At 44.1% G+C, this 21518-nt stretch overlaps 1 protein-coding gene across 2 annotated transcripts in view; it reads left to right on the forward strand.

Annotated features, from left to right (window-relative positions):
* The window catches only part of LOC110081176 (metabotropic glutamate receptor 6), a 51128-nt gene that overhangs the window by 25330 nt on the left and 4280 nt on the right, over positions 1 to 21518 (forward strand). The window contains exons 3-10 of one of the 2 annotated variants that reach the window (XM_020797677.3): positions 227 to 443; positions 3463 to 3598; positions 3711 to 3865; positions 4391 to 4531; positions 8186 to 8386; positions 9302 to 9441; positions 15521 to 16456; positions 21250 to 21490. In XM_020797677.3, coding sequence (XP_020653336.3) covers positions 227 to 443; positions 3463 to 3598; positions 3711 to 3865; positions 4391 to 4531; positions 8186 to 8386; positions 9302 to 9441; positions 15521 to 16456; positions 21250 to 21483 — 2160 coding nt within the window. In that variant the 3' untranslated portion in view covers positions 21484 to 21490. The remainder of the gene's footprint in view (positions 1 to 226; positions 444 to 3462; positions 3599 to 3710; positions 3866 to 4390; positions 4532 to 8185; positions 8387 to 9301; positions 9442 to 15520; positions 16457 to 21249; positions 21491 to 21518) is intronic. The other variant, XM_020797676.3, reaches the window with a different exon arrangement.

Below are 21518 nucleotides of genomic sequence, written 5' to 3' on the forward strand. Positions count from 1 at the left end.
CAAAAGATCCCCTGTAGACAAGCCCTAAGATTCTATGTGAAGTTTCTTTCTATGCTCACACCTGCACTAAGCGGGTGACATGACATTCATGACATAGGATATAACTATATTTTATACAACAAATTTCCCCTCCAGTACAGAAGGAATGAAAATTCTAGGTCTAGAGTGGTTGGAGATCTGCAATACACACTGGCACCTGACACCATTTTTTCCACCAACCCAACAGATCCCCCAGATCAGCTATGCCTCCACGGCACCCGAGCTCAGCGACAGCAACCGCTACGATTACTTCTCCCGTGTGGTGCCTCCTGACTCTTACCAGGCCCAGACCATGGTGGACATTGTAAAAGCCCTAGGCTGGAACTATGTCTCCACGCTGGCCTCCGAGGGCAACTATGGTGAAAGCGGTGTTGATGCCTTTGTCCAGATCTCCCGTGAGGCTGGTAAGTAAGGTTGCCAAGACTCAGGGGACTGTTTGAAGTCACGGGGAATTGTTCTGCTTCTTCTGGAGTCCAGGTAGAGACCAGTCTCAGGGCAACCCGTGCTGGGAGAAATCAGTTTGATTTTTGTTTGTGAAGTGGCTTAAAAGCTGGTGCTCAGTATGAAGGACGTTGTGTGTGCATATTGTTCCAAATGGCACAACTGCCCAAATGCCTTGCACCCACAGTATGCTTTTTGACACACAGATGTTGACGGCCCATTCTGCCATTCAGAGAAAGGCAAGGAGTGGATTGCCAGCCTCCTAACTCCCAATCTTTCTTGTTGCACAAACCCTTGTAAGCAATGGCACAACAACTGGGGAAGGAGTCTCTCCTCCCAGCTCTTGCCCTCCCCCCTTCACTGTGGCACAAGAGGGACACACTCCTTGGTCTCAGGATTTGTTCCTGGATTCTCAAGGAATGAGGGATGCTGAAGCCACAACTCTGCTGGTAGGAGAAGGGTCACCTGACCACGGGGCGGTGGTTGAGGATGTCAGCAGCAGCCCTGTGATCTCACAGAGGTGGTGCAACCTGCAAGTGCAGTGAAAAACAGAAGCAGGTAGGGCACAGCTGGGGTTTCAAAGGCAAACCTCTTACAGGTGCAATTACACATGTCATGTTGAAGTCCTTGTGCACTGAAGGGTCACAGGAGCAGTGGGGGGGGGGGAATTGTTCAGAAGAAACCATGCCTTGAAAACAGAACTTGTTGGAGCCGCAGTTGTTGTCCAAAGCCAACAAACAAAAAGTACCATGCCTAAATTCTAGAATAAACATCATGGAAGAGCATAGAGTGGACAACCCATAACCTAGTGGCTGTGTGGAGCCTCCCACCCATGAGTTTTTATTTTGTTTGCAGCCACTGGGCCTCTCCCAGACCCTCAACTCACTGGAAAATATTTTCTTTGGCCAGATAAGGAGAGTTGCTCTCTCTATATATCCCAAAGACCAGTGATTCTCTTATAAAATGAGGTGTAAGGGTATCCACATCTTGTTTGCCCCACCCTCAAGCTCCAGAAAGGGGTTGCAAAAGTGGAATAGACTTCCAACCATTTCTATTTATTTTCCTTTTCACAACTTTTTTTTGAGAGAGAGGTGCAGCCCACAGCAGGTGTCGCAGAGCAGAAAATTGTCCTCTGGATCTGTGGAGCATGGTCACCTAGAGAATATAGGGTTAAGGTAGCCATAGGCTGGCTCCTGGTGCAGATGCATAAGAACCAGACCTCTTGTCTGCTCCTTGGCCTGTCGAAAAGACCACTGTTTATCCAGCAGTTGGTCTTGTCTGGCATTTTAGGAGGGGCCATCATTGTGTTTTTATTCCCCAGCGTTCAATTCTCTTGCTCGGTGTCATGATCCTCATCTTCAGCACCAGCTAGGACTCGGAATCAAAGGAGGAGAGGCCAGTCAGACTCAAATCTCCAGTATTTTGAGCAGACATGCAGGATCCCACACAGAACCCAGATCTGGCAGGCAAGAGCCTTGGAATCTGGGCAGTGATACTTGATTCCAAGCCTGAGGATGGCTCCTTTAAGGACTTCCATTCTCATCAAAGAGGCGAAGCCTAAGGGTTCCTGCTGGGTCAGGGGCTTCATGAAAGTTCAAGTAACCTTGCAATAGTGGGGAATCCGAAAAGTGAGGTCCCTGGAATTGGTCACATACCAGTGTTTTATTCTTCCATCTTCATCTTGTGGAGCTTGGAGTGCCCCCAGCTTCTGCCTGCAAACACACACATCTGTAGACACTCTGTGCACAATATTAGTAGTTTCTGAGAAACCTCTTCCTCCCCCTCTACCTTCCTACAGCTCCTCAGATTCCCTTCTACGCAGCAGTTTCCTGAGCTTTATGGACCTTCATCTCTTACAGTCTCCAGTCACTGAATGGGAGAATCAAGTTGCTCATTGGCCAAGTGGGAAACCCCTTCATGCGGCATCAGACCTATAGGCCAGATGTTTCCTTGCCCAGGTTTAGAGAACAATTTCCAGCTTGATTTGTCTTCCATAAAATTCACATGAGTATTACATAGGATTCAGCAATTTTCTGAGTCTCACCCAGACAAGACTTTGTGCCAAGGCTTCTCCCACCCCACATACAGCCTGTTATACATTCTTGTGATTTTCATCTTCCTTTTTATTTATTTATCAGCCCACCCTTTTTTTTGCCTGTTCTGCACAGTAAACTGTCAAAGCTTAATGCCCTTCCTATTCAACTCTGTTCAGGGAAGATTCCATTCTGTGCAAGAATTGTAGCAAATGTGTGTAGCTTAATATTGTTCAGTGATTTCAGAAAAAACCCTTGCAGGAAAGATGCCATCCTGCATAGTAATTGCAACTATTCTGTGCAGTTTGGTGTTTCGTCTGCTCTTTCCAGGTGATTCCCCTGCATGAATTAGAACAATCTAACCTGACATTTCTTCCAGAAAAAAAAAGCAACCCGAAATATGTGAAAAAATTGTGAGATTTCCCACCAGATTTCATGGAGGAAGGGGAGTCCCACAGAGAGAAATTTCACTGCAAAGAAAAAAGAGTGACTTTTTTTCTTTGTTTCTGAGTGAGTGTGGAACTGTGAAATTCACATCCTTATATTTCACAGGCATGCTCTAAGGCAGTTTTCCAACTTCCAGTAAGCCAGGTATTCTTGGACTGCGACTCCCGGAATCCCGAGCCAGCAGAGCTGATGGTGAAGACTTCTGGGAATTGCAGTCCAATCCAAGATTGGGAACTACTGTTCCAGTGTGTGTATAGGTCATACAAAATGCTGGACAAGCATTTGGGGCCCTCTGTGGTCTCCCATGAACACAGAGCAGCACACATCCATCTAGGACAACATTTGCACTCTGAACGTCATAGGCTCACCAGGATATCAGAGAAAAGGGCGGGGATCTATCCTGTCACTGGCTAGTTGATCCTTGGGGGTTCAATGTTATGGTTTCTATAGGCAAAGGATGGGTTCTCCTGGTCACTTCCAACAGTCCTCTTGCATTTCTTAGGTGGAGTATGTATTGCCCAGTCCATCAAGATCCCACGAGAACCTAAACCGGGAGAGTTTGACAAACTGATCAAGAGGCTGATGGAGACCCCCAATGCCCGGGGCATCATCATCTTCGCCAATGAGGATGACATTAAGTAAGTGTGCCATTGGCTGCAATCCCATACAAAACATTCTGTTGTCTAGACTCATGGGAAGGGTTGCGGGAGAGAGATCCTAATGCTTATGACACCCCTATGCTCTCTACAGGCGAGTGTTGGAAGCTGCACGCATTGCCAATCTGACGGGGCAGTTCTTATGGGTTGGTTCTGACAGCTGGGGCTCCAAGATCACGCCGATCCTGAGGAATGAGGAGGTGGCTGAAGGAGCTGTTACAATCTTACCCAAACGAGCCTCCATTGAAGGTAAGAAGGGCACCGAGCCCTCAGACCAGCCATAGTGATGGGGACGGGGGAAGGGAAAAGGTGCCATGTATTCTTCCCTGGGCAAGAAATTTTGGGGAAATGGAACCTCAAATGAACCACAGTTATTCCTGTTTGTTTATTTGCACTCACAGAGCCTTCCTAATAAGCTTAATTTGTAAAGAGACTATCCACTCTTAAACACTGCTCCTTAATTACTCTGGTTGTAAATATGAAAGGCTATTACAGGGTATTACTGTGGTATCTAATCCATTTTAAGGAGAGCCTGAGTCCATGATTTAATACACTTAGAGCCACATTTCATGTGGCAGAAGAAATGGCAGGCTCTTCCTTACATTTTTCTTTCTGCAATAGAGAGACATTTTTAAATGCCTACAGGTCAAGCTCCAGGTAAATTACTGGCACAGAGGCTAGTGACAAGATGGGCAACTTCCTAGGAGTGGGCCAGAAAAACCCTTGGACTCCTCCACGCTCTCTCACCTATCTTCTTTCCCTTCTGCCATGAAGGTTTCGACCAATATTTCACCACACGCTCCTTGGAGAACAATCGGCGCAACCTTTGGTTTGCTGAGTACTGGGAAGAAGACTTCAAATGTAAACTGACCCGTCCCGGGATGCAGCCTGAAGAGGGGATACGGAAATGCACCGGTATGGACACTCCAGATATGAGGTGCCGCCAGGGGTGGCAGGAGGGTTGGAGGCTGGAAATGAGGGAATTTAGGAAGCAGCCTTATCCTGGGGTCAGACCCCTGATCCATCCAGTCCTGTGTCATCAGCTCTGACTGGCAGAAACAGCTGCCCAGTTTTCAGGTAGCATCCTTTTCTAGCTCTACCTGGGGAATCTCTGGTGGTCTCCCATCTGAATAATATCCAGGCATGACCATGCTTAGGTTCTGAAACTGATATGAGATTGCTGTGTTTAGGGTGCTATGATGATGCTGCGTCTACCATCCCAGTCTAGTTTATCATGACTAGTTCCTTCCATTCTGGCAGAGCCAGTTGCAGCATTAGACTGATGGAGGCAGCAGATGCAGAGCTTAAAAAGTTACTTGTAAAAGATAGTTTCTTCCTATTACCACTTACAGTGCCTATCAAGGAAACAATAATCATTGCTCCTTCCAGGGTCTGAAAAATTACTTGCTCCATGGCTTATTCATTTTTCTGTTGTTGTTTTTGCTACTTTAAAAAAAACACAATTTATAAATGACAAAAAACTTGAAAAAATTCTGACTAGTCATCTCTAAAAAATGCCCTTTAACATCATTTGTTTAAAAATAACTACAGTATTGCAAAACATTGCCTACTACACTCTGTTTATTGTGGCACTTTTGAAATGTGGTCCCAAGCTCTGGAGTGATGTTCTGGGGTATGGAATAAGTTAAGAGTTGTATGTGTCCAGGACATGCTGTGCACCCACTAAAATGCACTGCCGCTCTCTGGTTCTGTGTTACCAGTGTTGAAATAAGCTTCGACGGCCAGTCAATAGTCTGGCTGGCTTTTGTATGTAGAATTTGGGGGTAAGGGCAGAATGGCAGAGGGGACAGAATGCCATGTAACTCTGTGCCTCAGGCAACAAAATATTTTGGGCCAACTCTGCGTCCTGGTTGTCTTCTAATCCCTCATTTTGGGAGAAGGCAGGAAAAAATGTTATCAGGGAGCTGCAGGGGACTGGGTTCATTTCACAGCTCTGCAGGGAACAGAGATTAGGCTTTCAAAGTCTCTCCTTGTAAAAAGACAGACAGAAAAGCATCACTTGCACCCCTCTAAGCAACACTTTCCTCAGAACAAACAAACAAACACACACACACACACACACAAACACACACAAACACAAACACACACACACACACAAACCAAATTCACCCTCCTCCTTGCTGCTGTTGTGTCACTTAAACACTCTTGACTGACCCAGGAATAATCCAGATTCGAATCCAGGCGTCCTGTTCCATCTCTCAAGGCCTCCGCGTCCCATTTCTTCCCACCTTCTCGTCAGTGGTTTTGAGTTGCCTGCTGCACATTGCCGGACGCACTGAAAATGAGTGTCATTCACTCTAAATTCTAACTGTAGCTGAGATTGATCAGCCTAATGGATTCTCTACCCAAATTATGCATCTTTATTTTAAAGAAGGGATTATGTTAATACATTAAGGCAACCTGGCTAAAAAAAAATATCCAACAGGAATTGGTAACCAGCCAAAAACTTTACTAGTCCTCGTACCCACTTACAACTGTAGGTGCAACTACACTGGAAAGGTGATTTGATTTGCAGCTTTGTTAGCTGTTTGTGGCCTTAAAGGGATGGAGTGGAGTTTTCCTATCTGTCATCCAGGAGGCAGTTTGTACTCAAAACAGAAAACTAAAAGGTGGAAGAACCAGATGTTTTGAATGACAAATCCCATAATTCCCTATCTCTGAGCATGTTGCCAGGGGCTGAAATCTAAAACATCTCAAGTATCGAAAGACTTTCTTCCTCTATTTTCCTGTATGAATTAAGCATATGGCTGTAGAAAGAGTGAGGAACCTCAGGCCCTGATGCCACATCCAGTCCTCTAGGCTTCCCCGGATGGCTACACCCTCTTCCCATGACACCGTAATTATCCAGCTTTTGAATGGGGTTTTCTCCCACACTAAAAGTTTCCGAAGTTTTATTTACTGCTGATGACTTGAATTAAAATATGCAGAGGTGGGGGAGGTTCTCCCATTATTTCGCCTTCAGATCTACCCACCAATGGCCCATGGCCCGCAAGAACACCTCGGAAACTGAAGCTATATTCTTTGGTCTTAAGGCAGTTCCCTCCCTTGGTCTATAGGTACAGACCAGGACCACCAAAGTTGCATTTCTCACTCAACCACCTCTTGGAACACACACCGCCTTGGCCATGAGAGGATGGGATTCAGGGTTTAAAAAATCGGCAAAAATACAGTACTGTATATAGAAAAAAGATTCAACTATAACGGTATAGATTGATTCACAAACCAAAGTATATTGTAGATAACTTGTAAATAAAATAAAGTACAATAAAAGCAGCAGCATCTTGGAACTGCAAGAGGCCCTACGGATCGGCAAGTTCAGCCCCTTGCAGGGAAGCACAGTGGAGAAGTGAACTCCCAATCGCTGGTTCTGTAGCAAGATGCCTAAATCAGCAGTTCTATATAGTAAGTTACCACGTCAGGGCTAAATTACCTCTTATCTCAGTCAGTTTTATTTTGCAGCATGGTAGCAGATGCAGCTTGGGCTTCTGCACAGCTAGTTTTCTGCAAAATAAAACTGGCACAGTTAAGATAACAAGTAATTTGCTGCTGTTGTGGTAACTTATTTTATTTAAAAGTTAAATACACCACCCTTTGGTTTATAAATCTCCCTATACATTTATAACTGAATCTATTTGCTAGGGTTTTGTTCTCTTTTATGATGTTTATAAGCTGCTTTAATCCCTATTGCATTTTGGAAAAGCAGGGCAGGAAGATAATAATTTTTTAAAAAATCAAAATTTTCAAAATAGCACAAATTAAATCAACATTAAAGCAACAAATAATAAAACTCTAATGGACAGCAATGTTCAACACTGAAGCATCCAGCAAAGGTAAAACAAGAGATTAACCCTCCTCAGTTCTTAAAGTTGTCCAGGAATGACCTTCTCTTGGTCTTGATACCTTTACAAGTACATTTGACAGGGCTGTATGAGCGGGCCTTCTCAGTGGTTGTTCTCAGGATATAAATTTCATCCCTGTTAAGGCTGGGTTGGCCTTCTCTCTCCTCTTCTTTCGGTGACAAAGGAAAACATATTTATCCCAACAGGATTGTGATAATATCTGATTTTAACATAACTAATTGCCCTACATTTATTGCTAACATTTCCTTTTAACATGTTTTTAAATGTATTTGATATTTTCAATCTTTTTATATGGTGATTTTAACAATTCGTTTTAATAATTTCTAAATTGCTATTTGTATGTTGCTTTCAATTCTTGTTCTTCTGATGAATTGTGAGCTGCCTTGAGTCCAACTGTCGGCATAAAGACAGCAAGCATATCCATGCAATAAATAAATTAAATGGTTTGAAAGGACCTCGTAAAAACAAACACAAATCTTTAGCTGGCACTTAGTAAGCCGGTGTCTGTGCCAGTGAGTCTCAGCACAGAAAGAATTCCACAAGACAGATGTTGCCGCTAATAAACATGGCAAGGAGGGGGTAGTAATGGGCAGGGACCATTCAGAACTGTGAGGGACACTCTCATCTTCAGTTATTTTGTTTTCTGTTTCTTCGGCAACCACTTCCACTCCTCCTGCTAATATACCAGGAGAGGAGCGGATTGGGCGAGATTCAACCTATGAACAGGAAGGAAAGGTGCAGTTTGTCATCGATGCCGTCTACGCCATGGCCCATGCCTTGCACAACATGCACATGGACCTCTGTCCAGGCCACACTGGAGTGTGTGACAAGATGGACCCCATTCACGGACGTACCCTGCTGAACTACATCCTTGCCGTCAATTTCAACGGTAAGACTGGCAACCCGACTGGGGAAGCCTTGGGTTGCTTTGCTTGGCATTTCATGGAACATTTCATTTTTTATGGTGCACAGTTGTGAATGAAACAAATTACAGTTACAGGGCTGCCTAGAGCTGCAGCTAAGGTGGAGTGACAGTGGGGACAGTTTGTGAACTGAGCAATGGGGATACCTCACCCCAAATTTGCAAGGGGATTCTCTGCTTCAGCCATGGGGTGGCTATGAAGACAGGTGACCAATCGTAACTCATTCACTCTCTTTCTGTGTCATGTTAGGGACCCAGAGCAGTAGTAAAGACTATCCTGGCCGCATAACTTGTGGCCTTCCAGGTGTTGGCCTGCAACTCCCATTAGCCCTTATCATTGGCTGTGCTGGAGAGTAATGGTGGGAACCACAAGTTGCCCACTGCTGTTTTACATCTTTCCTTAAAGAAGCAGTGCTGGCTCTGTGTTCAAATGCAAGATCCCAGTCCTTGACTATAGGGAGCTGACATCACCCATAGCCTGAAGATATCACTATGGCAAGCTTGTTTTGTTTGTAAAGAGAGGATTTATGGCCAGGAAACATTCTGATGTGGAATTTCCCCAGCCCACCAACAGCTTAAAATGGTATAATAAGAAACCCCTGCTGGATTAGGCTGAAGACCTGTCTAGGCCAGACTCCTGGTGATCAACCAGAGGCCTCTAGAAAGCCCCCAAAGTAGGTAGTCGGCCTTTCCTGCTGTTGTTCCTCAGCAGCTGGTGTCAAAAGACGCACTGCCTGTGATCCTGGAGGCTGCATATAGCCATTGTGACTCAGGTGGGAGCAACCCTTCTCCTCCACAAATCTGCCTAATCTCCTTTGGCAACTATAATGAGTCCGGAGATGTGCCACCATGCCGTTTGTCACTCTTCTTCTCCTCTTACAGGCAGTGCTGGAACCCCCGTGATGTTCAATGAGAATGGGGATGCACCCGGCCGCTATGACATTTTCCAGTATCAGCTGACAAACACCTCAGCACCAGGGTATAGGGCCATTGGGCAGTGGACAGAATACCTGCGCCTCAACGTGAGTATCCAGCACCAGTGGTTGCCACAGTGACCAGAAATGGGGTGGGGGTGGGGGTGGGAAATTGCTGGGAAGCCTGCATCCTCTGCAACCAAGCTCTTGCTTGTAGGGTTTCAGCCTGCCAAGCCTCTGGAATGCCAATTTGAGTTTGGGCCTGAGCACCCACCACAGCTGTTACATGCAAGGATGTGTTAGAACATATCCCTCCATAAATGGAGATAGCCTCACTACCAAGCATCCTAGGGTACCTGGCCAGGGCTCAAGTACCCAAGCCAGGCCCACCAATGATGGGCCCACCGCACTTTGGCTGGCCTGCCATTTTAAATTTACCCAGTGCCTTAGAATGATTTATCTTACATTGGCAATTTGGGAACATTGTGGGAAATTTAAAATTATGTCTCTTCAGGCAGGCTTTTCCTCAATAACTGGCTAAGAGAAGGTTCTCAAAAATGAGGCTATTTTTTGTTTGGTTAGGTTTTTTTTAAAATAGGTTTTAATGTTGTTTGTTTTAAAATTGTAAGCTGCCTTGAGTTCTTGGGGAGGAAGGCAAAGTATACATATTTTATATAATAAATATAATAAGTAGGAGGCGTCTCACCATAGATACTGGTACTCTGTGTAGAAGTCTGTCATCATTGAATGCAACATAGGTCGTCCTACAATTAAAGTAAAAGTTGGAATCCAACACATGAAGAGCATGCAGTTATCAGGGCCATTATTTTTGGTCTTAGGCCACTCCTTTTCTGGACAAAAAGGCGTGGGGAGGGGAGCCAAACCCCCAGAGGCCCCAGCGGCATGAGTCTCATCTAAAACAAGTGTTCTTGTTTTAGACAAACAAATGTTTTATATATTTTGAGGAAACGAGCTGATGCACTCCACAGCAAATCAGGAAGCTGACAGTAGAAAAAAAATTCCCCATACTGCCCAGAGTTGTCTGCTTTTCAACCACAGTCATGGCCAAAAATATTGGCACCCTTGCAATTCTGTCAGAAAATGCAACCCTTCTCTCATAAAATGGTTGCAGTTGCAAATGTTTTGGTACTCACATGTTCATTTCTTTGGTTTGTATTGAAACAACACAAAAAACAGAGAAGAAAAGTTAAATCTAATAACAATCCCACACAGAAACCCAAAAATGCACCGGCCAAAATTATTGGCACCCTTTACTTAATATTTGGTAGCACTCCCTTTGGAGAAAATAACTGAAATCAATCGCTTGCTGTAACCATGAATGAGTTTCTTACACCTCCCTACTGGAATTTTGGACCACTCTTCCTTTGCAGACTGCTCCAGGGCCTTCAGATTTGAATGGATGCCTTCCCCAAACTGCTGTTTTGAGATCTCTCCACAGGTATTCTATGGGATTCAGATCTGGACTCATTGTTGGCCATTTCAGAACTCTCCAGCGCTTTGTTTGTAACCATTTCTGGATGCTTTTGATAGTGTGTTTTGGGTCATTGTCCTGCTGGAAGACCAATGACCTCTGGTGGAGAAGCAACTTTCTGACACTGGCCACTACATTGCGCCCCAAAAGTCTTTGGTAATCAGAAGATTTCATGACACCGTTCAGTCAAGGCATCCAGTGCCAGAAGCCGCAAAGCAACCACAAAACATATTTCACCATCCACCATGTTTGACTGTAGGGACTATGTTCTTTTCTTTAAAAGCTCATTTCTTTTTCTGTAAACAGTGCCATGATGTCTTTTACCAAAAAGCTCTACTTTGTCTCATCTGTCCACAATACGTTCTCCCAGAATAATTTTTTTTTTGTCAGATAAGTTTTGGCATACTCCTGTCTTGCTTTTTTATGCCTTTGTGTCAGCAGTGGTGTCCTCCTGGGTCTCCTACCATAGCGTCCCTTTTCATTCAGTCATGGTGACAGATAGTGCAAGCTGACACTGTTGTACCCTGTGTCTGCAGTTCAGCTTGAATTTGTTTGGAAGTTAACCTGGGTTCTGTATCCACCATTTCGAACAATCCTTTATTGTAATTTTTCAGTAATTTTGCTCTTCTGTCCACTTCCAGGGAGGTCAACTACAAACCTCTTGATGATGTTGTGCACAGTGGACACAGGAATGTTAAGATCTATCAAGATGGACTTGTACCTTGAGATTGTCAATGTTTTTCCACAATTTGTTCTCTCAAATCCACAGACAACTCTTTACACTTCATTCTTTTCTCCATGCTCAGTGTCACACACATCACAAAGGTTGTGTCACCTTTTCTCCATCTTAACTGGTTGCAAGTGTGATTACTATATTGCCCACACCTCTTACTTGTGACAGGTGTGTCTAAATACAAATTAAAGGAGCATCCCATGCTTGAAAAGCAATTATTTCTTAAAATTTAGACAGGGTGCTAATAACTTTGGCCCACGCATTTTTGGGTTTCTGTGTGGGATTGTATCAGATTTGACTTTTCTTCTCTGTTTTTTGTTGTTGTTGTTGTTGTTCCAACGCAAACCAAAGAAATGAGCATGCGAGTACTGAAACATTTGCAGCTGCAACAGTTTTCTGAGAGAAGGGTTGCATTTTCTGACAGAATTGCAAGGGTGCCAATATTTTTGGCCATGACTGTAAAAGCCCTGTTGTCTCCATAGTGTACCATCGTGCATGGGAGGCTGATTTAGCCATTGCAAAACAAACTCTGGAACTGAGGGTGTGAGCACACAAAAAAATAGATCACAATCTGGACTGCTTGTGGAGGTGTCTAGTACAATCTGTTTCCCAGCAATCACACGACGCACAGGGAAATGCATTCCAGCCCGACTCCAATCTGTGCCAAAGCCGGACTTTTTTTTGGTCCAGGTGTACTTTTGGGCAGGGGAGCGGCTGGAGATATTCCCCAGCAAACGAAAGGGTCATTTTAAGGGAGATCACATTAAAGCAATCCCTTAGGTGTGATCAGGCACATGGCTTCCCAGCCATCTGATCGCACCCGAAGACTCCCCTTGCCCACAGTGTCAAAGCCCACAAACAGCAAACATTTATCCATTGGATAATGTATTAATTCTTCCCATGCATTTCCACAATGGAGCTGATATGTCGGTTGTGGATGCTCTCCCTTGATTACCATCCAAAGGGATTACCATCCCAAAGTATTCTGACCTCACAGCCACACAGCAACAGCCTGTGTATTTCAATAAAGCACTAGAATGTTTTTTGTAATTTTTTTTGGGCTGCATTTAAATCATTAAAAGGCGGATCAAATAAGATAAAAAGAGGCTGTCAACAGCAGCTGTACTGAGTAAATAGTCCACATCAGATTTTGAAAAAAACAATCAAGGGACATGTTATGTTTAAAAAAATAATAATAAGAAAAACAAAATACCACCAAAATAGAGGATCCTGTACCCCCTGGACTCTGTGGTAGCATAACTGCGGCTGGGATACCTACACTGGGCACACCCCCAATAGAGGTCAGCATAGGCGCAGATTATGTAACATATTGATAGTTATTAACATTAATTATGTAAGATTCTTTTGCTCAGAGGCTTAGTGTGGAAAGCAGGCAGCGAGGCTGGATGGCATAGTTGCTACTTCTGTTTGACTCTACGCATAGCTAACGCTCATTTTTAAATTGTCATTTTACTTGTTGCTAAAAAAAAATTAATTTTTTTTTCAAACACCTTTCAAAGGCCAGGATCCCCTTCCCTAAGCTCAGAGTAGAAGGGAAAGTGTGTCGTTATGTTCTCCCCTCCAGCAGTCTTCCAATAGCTTGATTTGTTTCTCAACCCATCTTGCAACCAGTGCACAAAAAGGCATGCACCAAGGAGCTTTTCAGAGCAGGGGCAGGGGGATCTTTCATGAGGGCCCTTCTGCTCCACATTTAGGAAGGAGGATCCTGGCTCAAGTGCTGTACGTTGATATTTAAAGACATCTCTGCAGAATAGTGTTGCACATTGGTTGCAGAGGACTTTAATATATAAAGATAAGCCAGGTTGTGATTTGTTGATTTTTCGCTTGTTGCTGTGTGCAACCCTACCCCTTGTTAACAAACTGCAAGGGGCCAGTTGCAAAGCACAATTCATTTCCATGGTTTGCTGTTGGCTTATAAATTCTGGCTTGTTTAAACCATGGTTTGACATTATGTCTGAATGAAGAAACATGGCTTATCTCTGATTTGTTTGTACTGTTTTCTGCCATGAAACAATAACTTAAGAAAAGAAGGGAGGAAGCTAATTAGAAATTGAGAAAACATATTTGTCATTTGTTTGGCTGTCTAGGGATCAGCTATTTGTTCAGCACCCCCACCCCCCAAACTCTGAAAAGCTTTTTGGTGCATGCTAAAGCAACAAGATGTGACTAACATAAACCACAGCTTACTGTGCTATGCAGGTGCAACCATTTTTGGTGGGGAAAACTGATGCTACTCCCCCCAAAGAAAAAATGATGGATGCATTTATTTTGATTGTGAATTCTGTCAGAAATATGTGTCTTAGGCACCTCCAGAATTATGTCTCTGACATCACCTATTCTTGAGGGACATCTACAGAGAAGGGCCATGAAATGTGAGCCCAGTTGTGATGGGCAAGAGAACGTACATGCTTCTGAGGTACCAGAGTTGATGTGGTATAGTCAATTATTTACTGCATTTTTACAGGGCTGTTAACTTTTAAATCAGCTACGAGAGTTACTAAGTGATTTTTGGACAGTTGCTGTCTTAACATTAGAGGAACATTGTAAGGACACAGTGCATTGGTATCCAAGAACACATCCCTGTATTCACTACAAAGGATCAGAGGACACTAATGTGATAAATGAAAACAGGAGTTATGGAAAGAAACATACCATTTCTACAACTTTGCTCTGGAAATTTCTAAAGACATAATTTTTCAAATGCCAAAACCCTGTTGCTTCACATAGTAAATGAACTAGAGTAGACCCATTGAATCAGTGGGAATCTGGTAAATCAATTCCTCCATATGTTCTGTGACCTACTTTAACATAGGAAGTCATAGTTAAAGTAGGCCCCTGTGAATCAATGGAACTTAGGGAGAAGTTGGCTCACGAAATCCCCATTGATTCATTGGCCCTACTCTAATTTGATTTGCTGTGCTCAAAGTAACAGGATTTTGGCCAGAGTCTTGTGGCAGATTTAAAACACTAAACATTTTATTTGGTGTTAGCTTTTATGGGAGACAACCCACTTTTTCAGAGGCATAGAATACAATATTTAAGCAACAGGCTTATATGTATACTGGGATGTGACAGAATGACACACGGTATGGAAAATGACAATTTTATTGTTAAGTCTTGTCATAAATCTTCAATGGACTGGTTAACATAAACATCTAGGTCAGTAGTTCCCAACCTTGGGTAATCCAGGTGTTCTTGGACTGCAGCTCCCAGAAATCTCAGCCAGCACAGCTGCTGGTGAAGGCTTCTGCAGTCCAATAACAATTGGGTTACCCAAGGTTGTGAACCACTGTTGTAGGTAATCCAGGATTCCACAGGTCATTTAGGGCTAATGCAATGTTATTGGCTTGGCAGGGAGTGTTTATTAAGGCACAGTTCATGTGTTTTGTTTCACAGTCCTGTTTGAAAAATGATTTATGCTATATATATACAGAAAAACCTGGACTCACATTTCAGGAAGACTTTTAAGATACAATGCTGCACATCTTATCTGCCATGGATTCTCCTTCCCTGGGTATTATAAAGGATTTTGGAGCACATTCTAAGATGCCTTCTGTTCATGTGAGTCACTAGCCAAGGAGGTCAGTTCCACAGCTTGGGAAAATAGCTATTTTGGACTACTATTCCCAAAATCTGTCATGACGCTTGGGGGATTCCAGGAGTTGTAGTTCCAAAAAGTAATTCTAAGCCCTGCTTAGTATGTCTCCTCCTCAGCCTCGTGTGAACTGAAAGCCTGCACTAGACGTTGCCTAAGGCTCCCCCTGAGGCTATGTCCTGCAGGGGAAGCTGAGTCTCCCTGGAAGCAAGCTGTCTCTTAGGGAACCATTTCCTTCAAGACCAGTCTTCTCACTGAGGATCCCCTGGCCAGTTCTGAGGGAGTTCTTAAGCTCTGAAATGTTTATAAACCCTCTCCTCAATGTCTTTATTTGTGTCTCCCTTAGATTGAGGACATGCAGTGGTCCGGCGGCCAGAAGGAGATCCCCACATCTGTCTGCAGCCTCCCCTGCAATTCGGGCGAGAGGAAGAAAATGGTTAAGGGGGTGCCTTGCTGCTGGCACTGTGAGCTGTGCGATGGCTACCAGTTCCAACTAGATGAATTCAACTGCGAAATGTGCCCCTTTGACATGCGGCCCAACCCCAACCGCACAGCCTGCCGGCCCACACCCATCGTCAAGCTCGAGTGGAGCTCTCCCTGGGCAGTGCTTCCCATCTTCTTGGCCATCCTGGGCATCCTCGGCACCACCTTCATCGTCATCACCTTCATCCGATTCAATGACACGCCCATTGTCCGCGCGTCTGGCCGCGAGCTGAGCTATGTCCTACTCACCGGGATCTTCCTCATCTACTCCATCACATTCTTGATGATCGCTGAGCCTGGCATTGGCGTCTGTGCACTCCGACGCCTCTTCTTGGGCTTGGGCATGGCCATCAGCTATTCTGCCTTGTTAACGAAGACCAATCGCATCTACCGCATCTTCGAGCAAGGCAAGAAGTCTGTGACTCCGCCCAAATTCATCAGCCCCACCTCGCAGTTGGTCATCACCTTCAGCCTCATCTCAGTGCAGATTGTGGCCGTAATCATCTGGCTGGGGGTCCAGCCCCCGCACAGCATCATTGACTTCGAAGAGCAGCGCACGCCCAACCCCGAGTTTGCTCAGGGAGTGTTGAAGTGTGACATGTCTGACCTGTCCATCATCTCTTGCCTCAGCTACAGCATCATCTTGATGGTCACTTGCACGGTCTATGCCATCAAGGCCCGAGGCGTCCCCGAGAACTTCAATGAGGCCAAGCCCATTGGTTTCACCATGTACACCACCTGCATCGTCTGGCTGGCCTTTGTGCCCATCTTCTTTGGCACATCGCAGTCAGCAGAGAAGGTGGGAGCAACTGGGTCAAGGAACCTCTAGTAGGGAGAGCAGTGGTGGGTGGAATAGAAAATAAGGGACAAACTAGATGACTTACAGAGAAGGTCTGTGTGACTTTCTAAATGACTAGGAAGCAGTTACAGAAACCTGCCTGGTTCCTCAAGAGAGAGAAGGCTCCTTAAGCCTTTTCTCTTTTGCTGTTTGTCCAATCGAAATGGTCCTACCTAAGCTGCTTTCTTCTCCTCAGAGAAAGGCACAGGAACCACGTATCCTTCCCCCAGTGCTATTAAAGCAGTTTGGGTACATAGGAGACTGAACTGCCTGAACTGAAGCTTTGTAAAGGCCTTGCTGAAAAATTGCCATCCTCAGTTCTTCTGAGGCAATCCTATGTCTCAACACATATGCCTTTCCTTGGTCTTGTGAGGGCCATAATCCTCAACCCGTGCAGTTTTCCCTTCCAGCTGCAGTTCTCCATCCTTGCTGACAACAGTGCCCAAAGTCCCTTCCAGGGTGGCCACATGTCCTCTTTCAGGAAAGGCAGTCCTCCATTTGAAAGGCTGTGTACTCCAAGTCTGATTTAAAAATTAAAAGACTCATAGGAGGGATGGACTGTGAAGCTCCCCATCCATAGTCAGTGCCATCTGGATAGCAGCGTCAGAAGGCATACAGGAAACCTGGCCCTAGTGTTCTCCACATGCATGAGATATACTGTAATTCTGATTTTGTATCTATACATATAAATCAATATATGCAATTTTGTGCAAATCTCCGTTAATGTTTATACTCCCACAAATCCAGCACAGATGATTATATTTTGTAAGGTTTGAGATGTCCCCTTCATGTTTTCCAAAGAGCAATGGTGAAAGACAGATCGTTTCTGAAAAATGGAATGAAGCTCCACCAAAAAAAGAGATCAGATCAAACATTTTTTACATTAGTGCTAAACTTGCTCACACACACACACACACACACACACACACACACAATCCTGTACAGAGAATTGTTTCTGAAATATTTCTTCAAGCTTTTTGAAATATTTTTGCCCCATTATCTCTTAAAGAGAAGTGGGGTTTAGGAATAAGTCATGAAATCCAGATTCATGTGGCGCTAAGTGGCACTAAGTGGCAACAAGCGGCACGAGGGAAAAGGAGCAAATGCTCCATCTGAAGGAGCCTGACAGCAGCCTTCCTATGCTTTGCACCATCTTAATGCGCTGAGGCACAACTCCAAGCATCTCCTACAACAAAGATGATGGTGTGGGAGATGTTCTCACGAGTAAATGTTTTCATTGCACTTTTTAAAAAATTCTTACGATTTTTAGGCAAATAACTAAAAATCAAGAAACCATAAAATGCTAAAACACTTGGCCACATAATGAGAAACAAAACATACAGATTGTTACAGCGAATCAATTTAAGGTAAATTATATGGGAACGGAAATGCATGAAGGAAAAAATGTATTAGCTAAGGAGCCTTTGGTTTGAGTGCATTTTGATGATCCCTCATGATTGCACGGCCATGTCACCATTGGACAGATGGGGTGCAGTTCCTTTGCTCCTGGCTTGCTGCACATTTCAAAAGCATTCAGGGGGAAAGGTTGAGCTGCCATCTCGCCTGCTTATTTTGGGCACATCAAAGGAGGCTGGTAAGCTGCCACTCACAGCTTATCATGAATTGCTCTAAGGGGAGCATTTAAATGGCAAACAGCAACCGGGTTGCAGAAAGCCAGCCCTGTGTCTCTAGGGAGACATGCCTGGTTGCCAGCTATGCTGGGTGTTTGGAAGAAGGACTTGCCACAGTCACATCAGATTCCCCTTTGTGTGTGTATGTGCTTGTGTGAAGAGTACTGTATGAGAGATCTGAGCTACAGCTGGTCTTTTTTACTGTACCTCTTGTGGTTGATGGCTGTTGTGACATTGATGAATAATCAATGACATTGGCATCATTTTTCTTTCCCCCCCTTACTTTGTGCTTCAAAGTAAGGATAGCAATTTAGCAGATATAAAACATAATTATGTTTATACACTTTATGCAACACCAGGTAATACTAAGGAGATGCAAAACGAAATTCACAGAGTTTAGCTCTTCTAAGAGATAGTTCTGCTGCAAAAGAGAGGAACTGGAATATTTGAATAGTGTCTGAGGAATAGGCATCTCCACTGCTAGAGAGAGTGTTTCATTTGTACTAAGAGTGCTGAGTTCAAATTTTCACTCATCTAGGAGATTCGGAGACAAATCAGAATATATGCATGCAAATAATGAAGCACCAGTTGTGAGAGAAAAAGTTTTTTGATGACATAGAAGTTCTGAGGCTTCTATGAAAATAGAACAGTGGCTTGTTGTGGTGGAAGAAAGAGGAAGAAAGCATACTATTGAAGAATTTGGTTAATTCATTTTATCATCAGAATATCATATACAAACAGCTGTATAGAGAAAGCATGAGAGAATAGCTTAAATCTCAGTAGCCCATCTATTTTCACAATGACTAGCACTTATATATGTTAAAAATCACTCTGGAAACATTTTAAGTGAAAAAGGGGCATCTTTACTTACAGTTGCTATCTATAGTTATTGTCAGGAGAACACTTGGAAAAACTGAGTCTCCACACATAGGAGAGACCTCTCCATGGTTCCTACATGCTTGGAGGTCAGGAAAGGAGAGGGTGGGAGAGTAACAAAGAAAGAAAGCAAAGCAAACAAATATGAAGACAAGTAGGGCAAGCTAGAGGCGGGAAAAAGAACTTTACTACTGTAATAGGTTACTGGCAGAAGAGAATCAGCTTAGGTTGTGAATAGCCCCCTCCCACTGATACCTTGTATTAGTGTATGCAAGATTGTTATTATCTCAACAGATATTCCCTTTGTCTGTTGCCTCTTCTCAAAGCTGTCCATCCTCACCAGTATCTTTCTCCCCTTCACTAGTGATCAAGTGAGTAACCAGGAAAACAGAGCAGAGAATCACAGGATCACACAGAGAGGAGTCAAGGAAGTGACACATGGGTTGTACATCATGGGTTGCCAATATGTACTGTACTTTGATTCTAGGTGTGTTGTAAATAGCCATCTTGCATCCATGGGTACAGGATAGAAGGAAGGGGGAGTGGCTTGCTTGAGATAAGAATTTTCAGGAGGGGAAACAGTATGAAACAGAGCGATGCACTTCCTTCATTCCTCAACTCAAAATGGCAGCCTCCAAACTCAGCTGCTTTTCATTTTAAGGAACTTTCAAGGCTTTGATACATGTGGACATTGTTTCTAAATTTTCCCCTTCCTACTTGCCCAAGCTGCATGTGGTTGCTTAGCCTAACTTACCTGTCAGGATCATTGTGAAGGAAGAAGCTGGAGAATAATATACTGTTGTAGCTACCCTGCAGGGTTAAAGCTGGCTGATAATATTTGAACTCTCATGACTCGAATATAATGAATGCTGCAATGTATGTTTTGGCTAAGGAACTGGAATTCTGTGCAGTAGTTTAAGGAAGTGCATTAGCGCTCTTTAGCAGAGAATTCTAGGAGCCTCACCAAAACTAAAAATCCCAGGATTCTATATGATCAAGCCATGAATGTTACAAGTGATATCAAGCTGCTATAACTGTCTAGTGCAGATATACTCTTTGAGACCGGAGCTTAGACAGATGATCTACTTAGGGTTCCTTCCAGCTCTGCTGCTGTTATTTAAATATCATAACATTTCTTTGATCTATCAAACTGATTCCCGGTGGGTGTGTTGTGAGAAAGCTGCTGGAATGGCGTTGTTCATTTAAATTCATTAGATAATAAGAGTGCCCAGATTTTTCATCTTCCAAAGTGAAACTTCTCTGTGTGTTACACTGAAGCAGGTCTTTATATCAAATTCAAGGGGCAGGATAAGTTGGCTTCGAGTATCAGAAAAGGTGGGAGGACTGAACGAAGTAGATCAAAGGTGGGAATTTTCCCCCTGCCTCAAGTGTGTTGACGTACTGTTCTCGCCAACCCTGCTACTGGCCACGGCCAATGGTAAGGAATCATGGAAGTTACTGAAAGTCTTTCGAGGTCATCCATTTGGAGGGTCAAGTGGGGTATCCCCTCCTCAGCACACTTCATGTGCTTTAGACACTCTGTAGGTGAAGGACACACTTGGATGGGTACAGTTCTGCCATGTCTCTTGGTCCCGTTGGGCTGTAACCAGCTAATCATTTTACTGGACATGTCTCCGCTCAGGCTCACCGCACCATTTCCTTTGGAAATTCATTGAGTGTTGCCAGTTAAACATATACATTTTCCAAAGCAAAGGTGAAGGATCACTGACCTGCCATATGTTTTAGTCTTGAGACTTCCATCAGGTTCATCCAGCATGGACAATGGTAAGGGGTCGTAGGGGCTGAATTCCCAACATCTGGAGGGACAAGGGTTCCTTACCCTGGCTGCAGATTCATGAAAGGATCCTACACATGTGGGCTACCAGCTCCACTGCTGAATTCAAGTGTGCTGAAAAGTCCACTGAACCCAACAACGTTAGATAGACCACAGGCCACAGAGTGCAGGTGTTTCCTGCAAAATGAATAGTCCATCAGGAAAGAAAACCTAGCTGAATCTTTTCTGAAATACTGGCTTTTTAGGTACAGAGCTTTTTAATGGATAGTACTGGGAAGAATTCAAAATATGCTATCTCCCACTTCATGCCTGAAAAGATACAGGCCAAAATAAGGTTGACCACCACCCCCGCATAGACAGCAGCCCCAGCCCAGGGACTTTTAAAAGATCGAGCCCTCCTACTCTTGTGACAAGTGTTCCATTTTCTTCTCTTTCACCACCCCCACCCCCAGATCTACATTCAGACAACAACACTGACCGTCTCCATGAGTCTGAGCGCTTCCGTTTCCCTTGGGATGCTCTACGTGCCCAAGGTCTACGTCATCATCTTCCATCCAGAGCAGAACGTGCAGAAACGCAAGCGCAGCTTCAAGGCGGCAGCCACAGCCGTCAATGCGTCCACGAGGCTCTCGCAGAAGGGCGCCCAGAATGGCGAGAGCAAGGATGAGAAGCCGGACAGTAAGTAGCCAAAAAGTAGGTGTCGCTGTCTTATTTACTCTTT

The sequence above is a fragment of the Pogona vitticeps genome, chromosome 2 (genome assembly GCF_051106095.1).
Source record: "Pogona vitticeps strain Pit_001003342236 chromosome 2, PviZW2.1, whole genome shotgun sequence".
Lineage (NCBI taxonomy): Eukaryota > Metazoa > Chordata > Lepidosauria > Squamata > Agamidae > Pogona > Pogona vitticeps.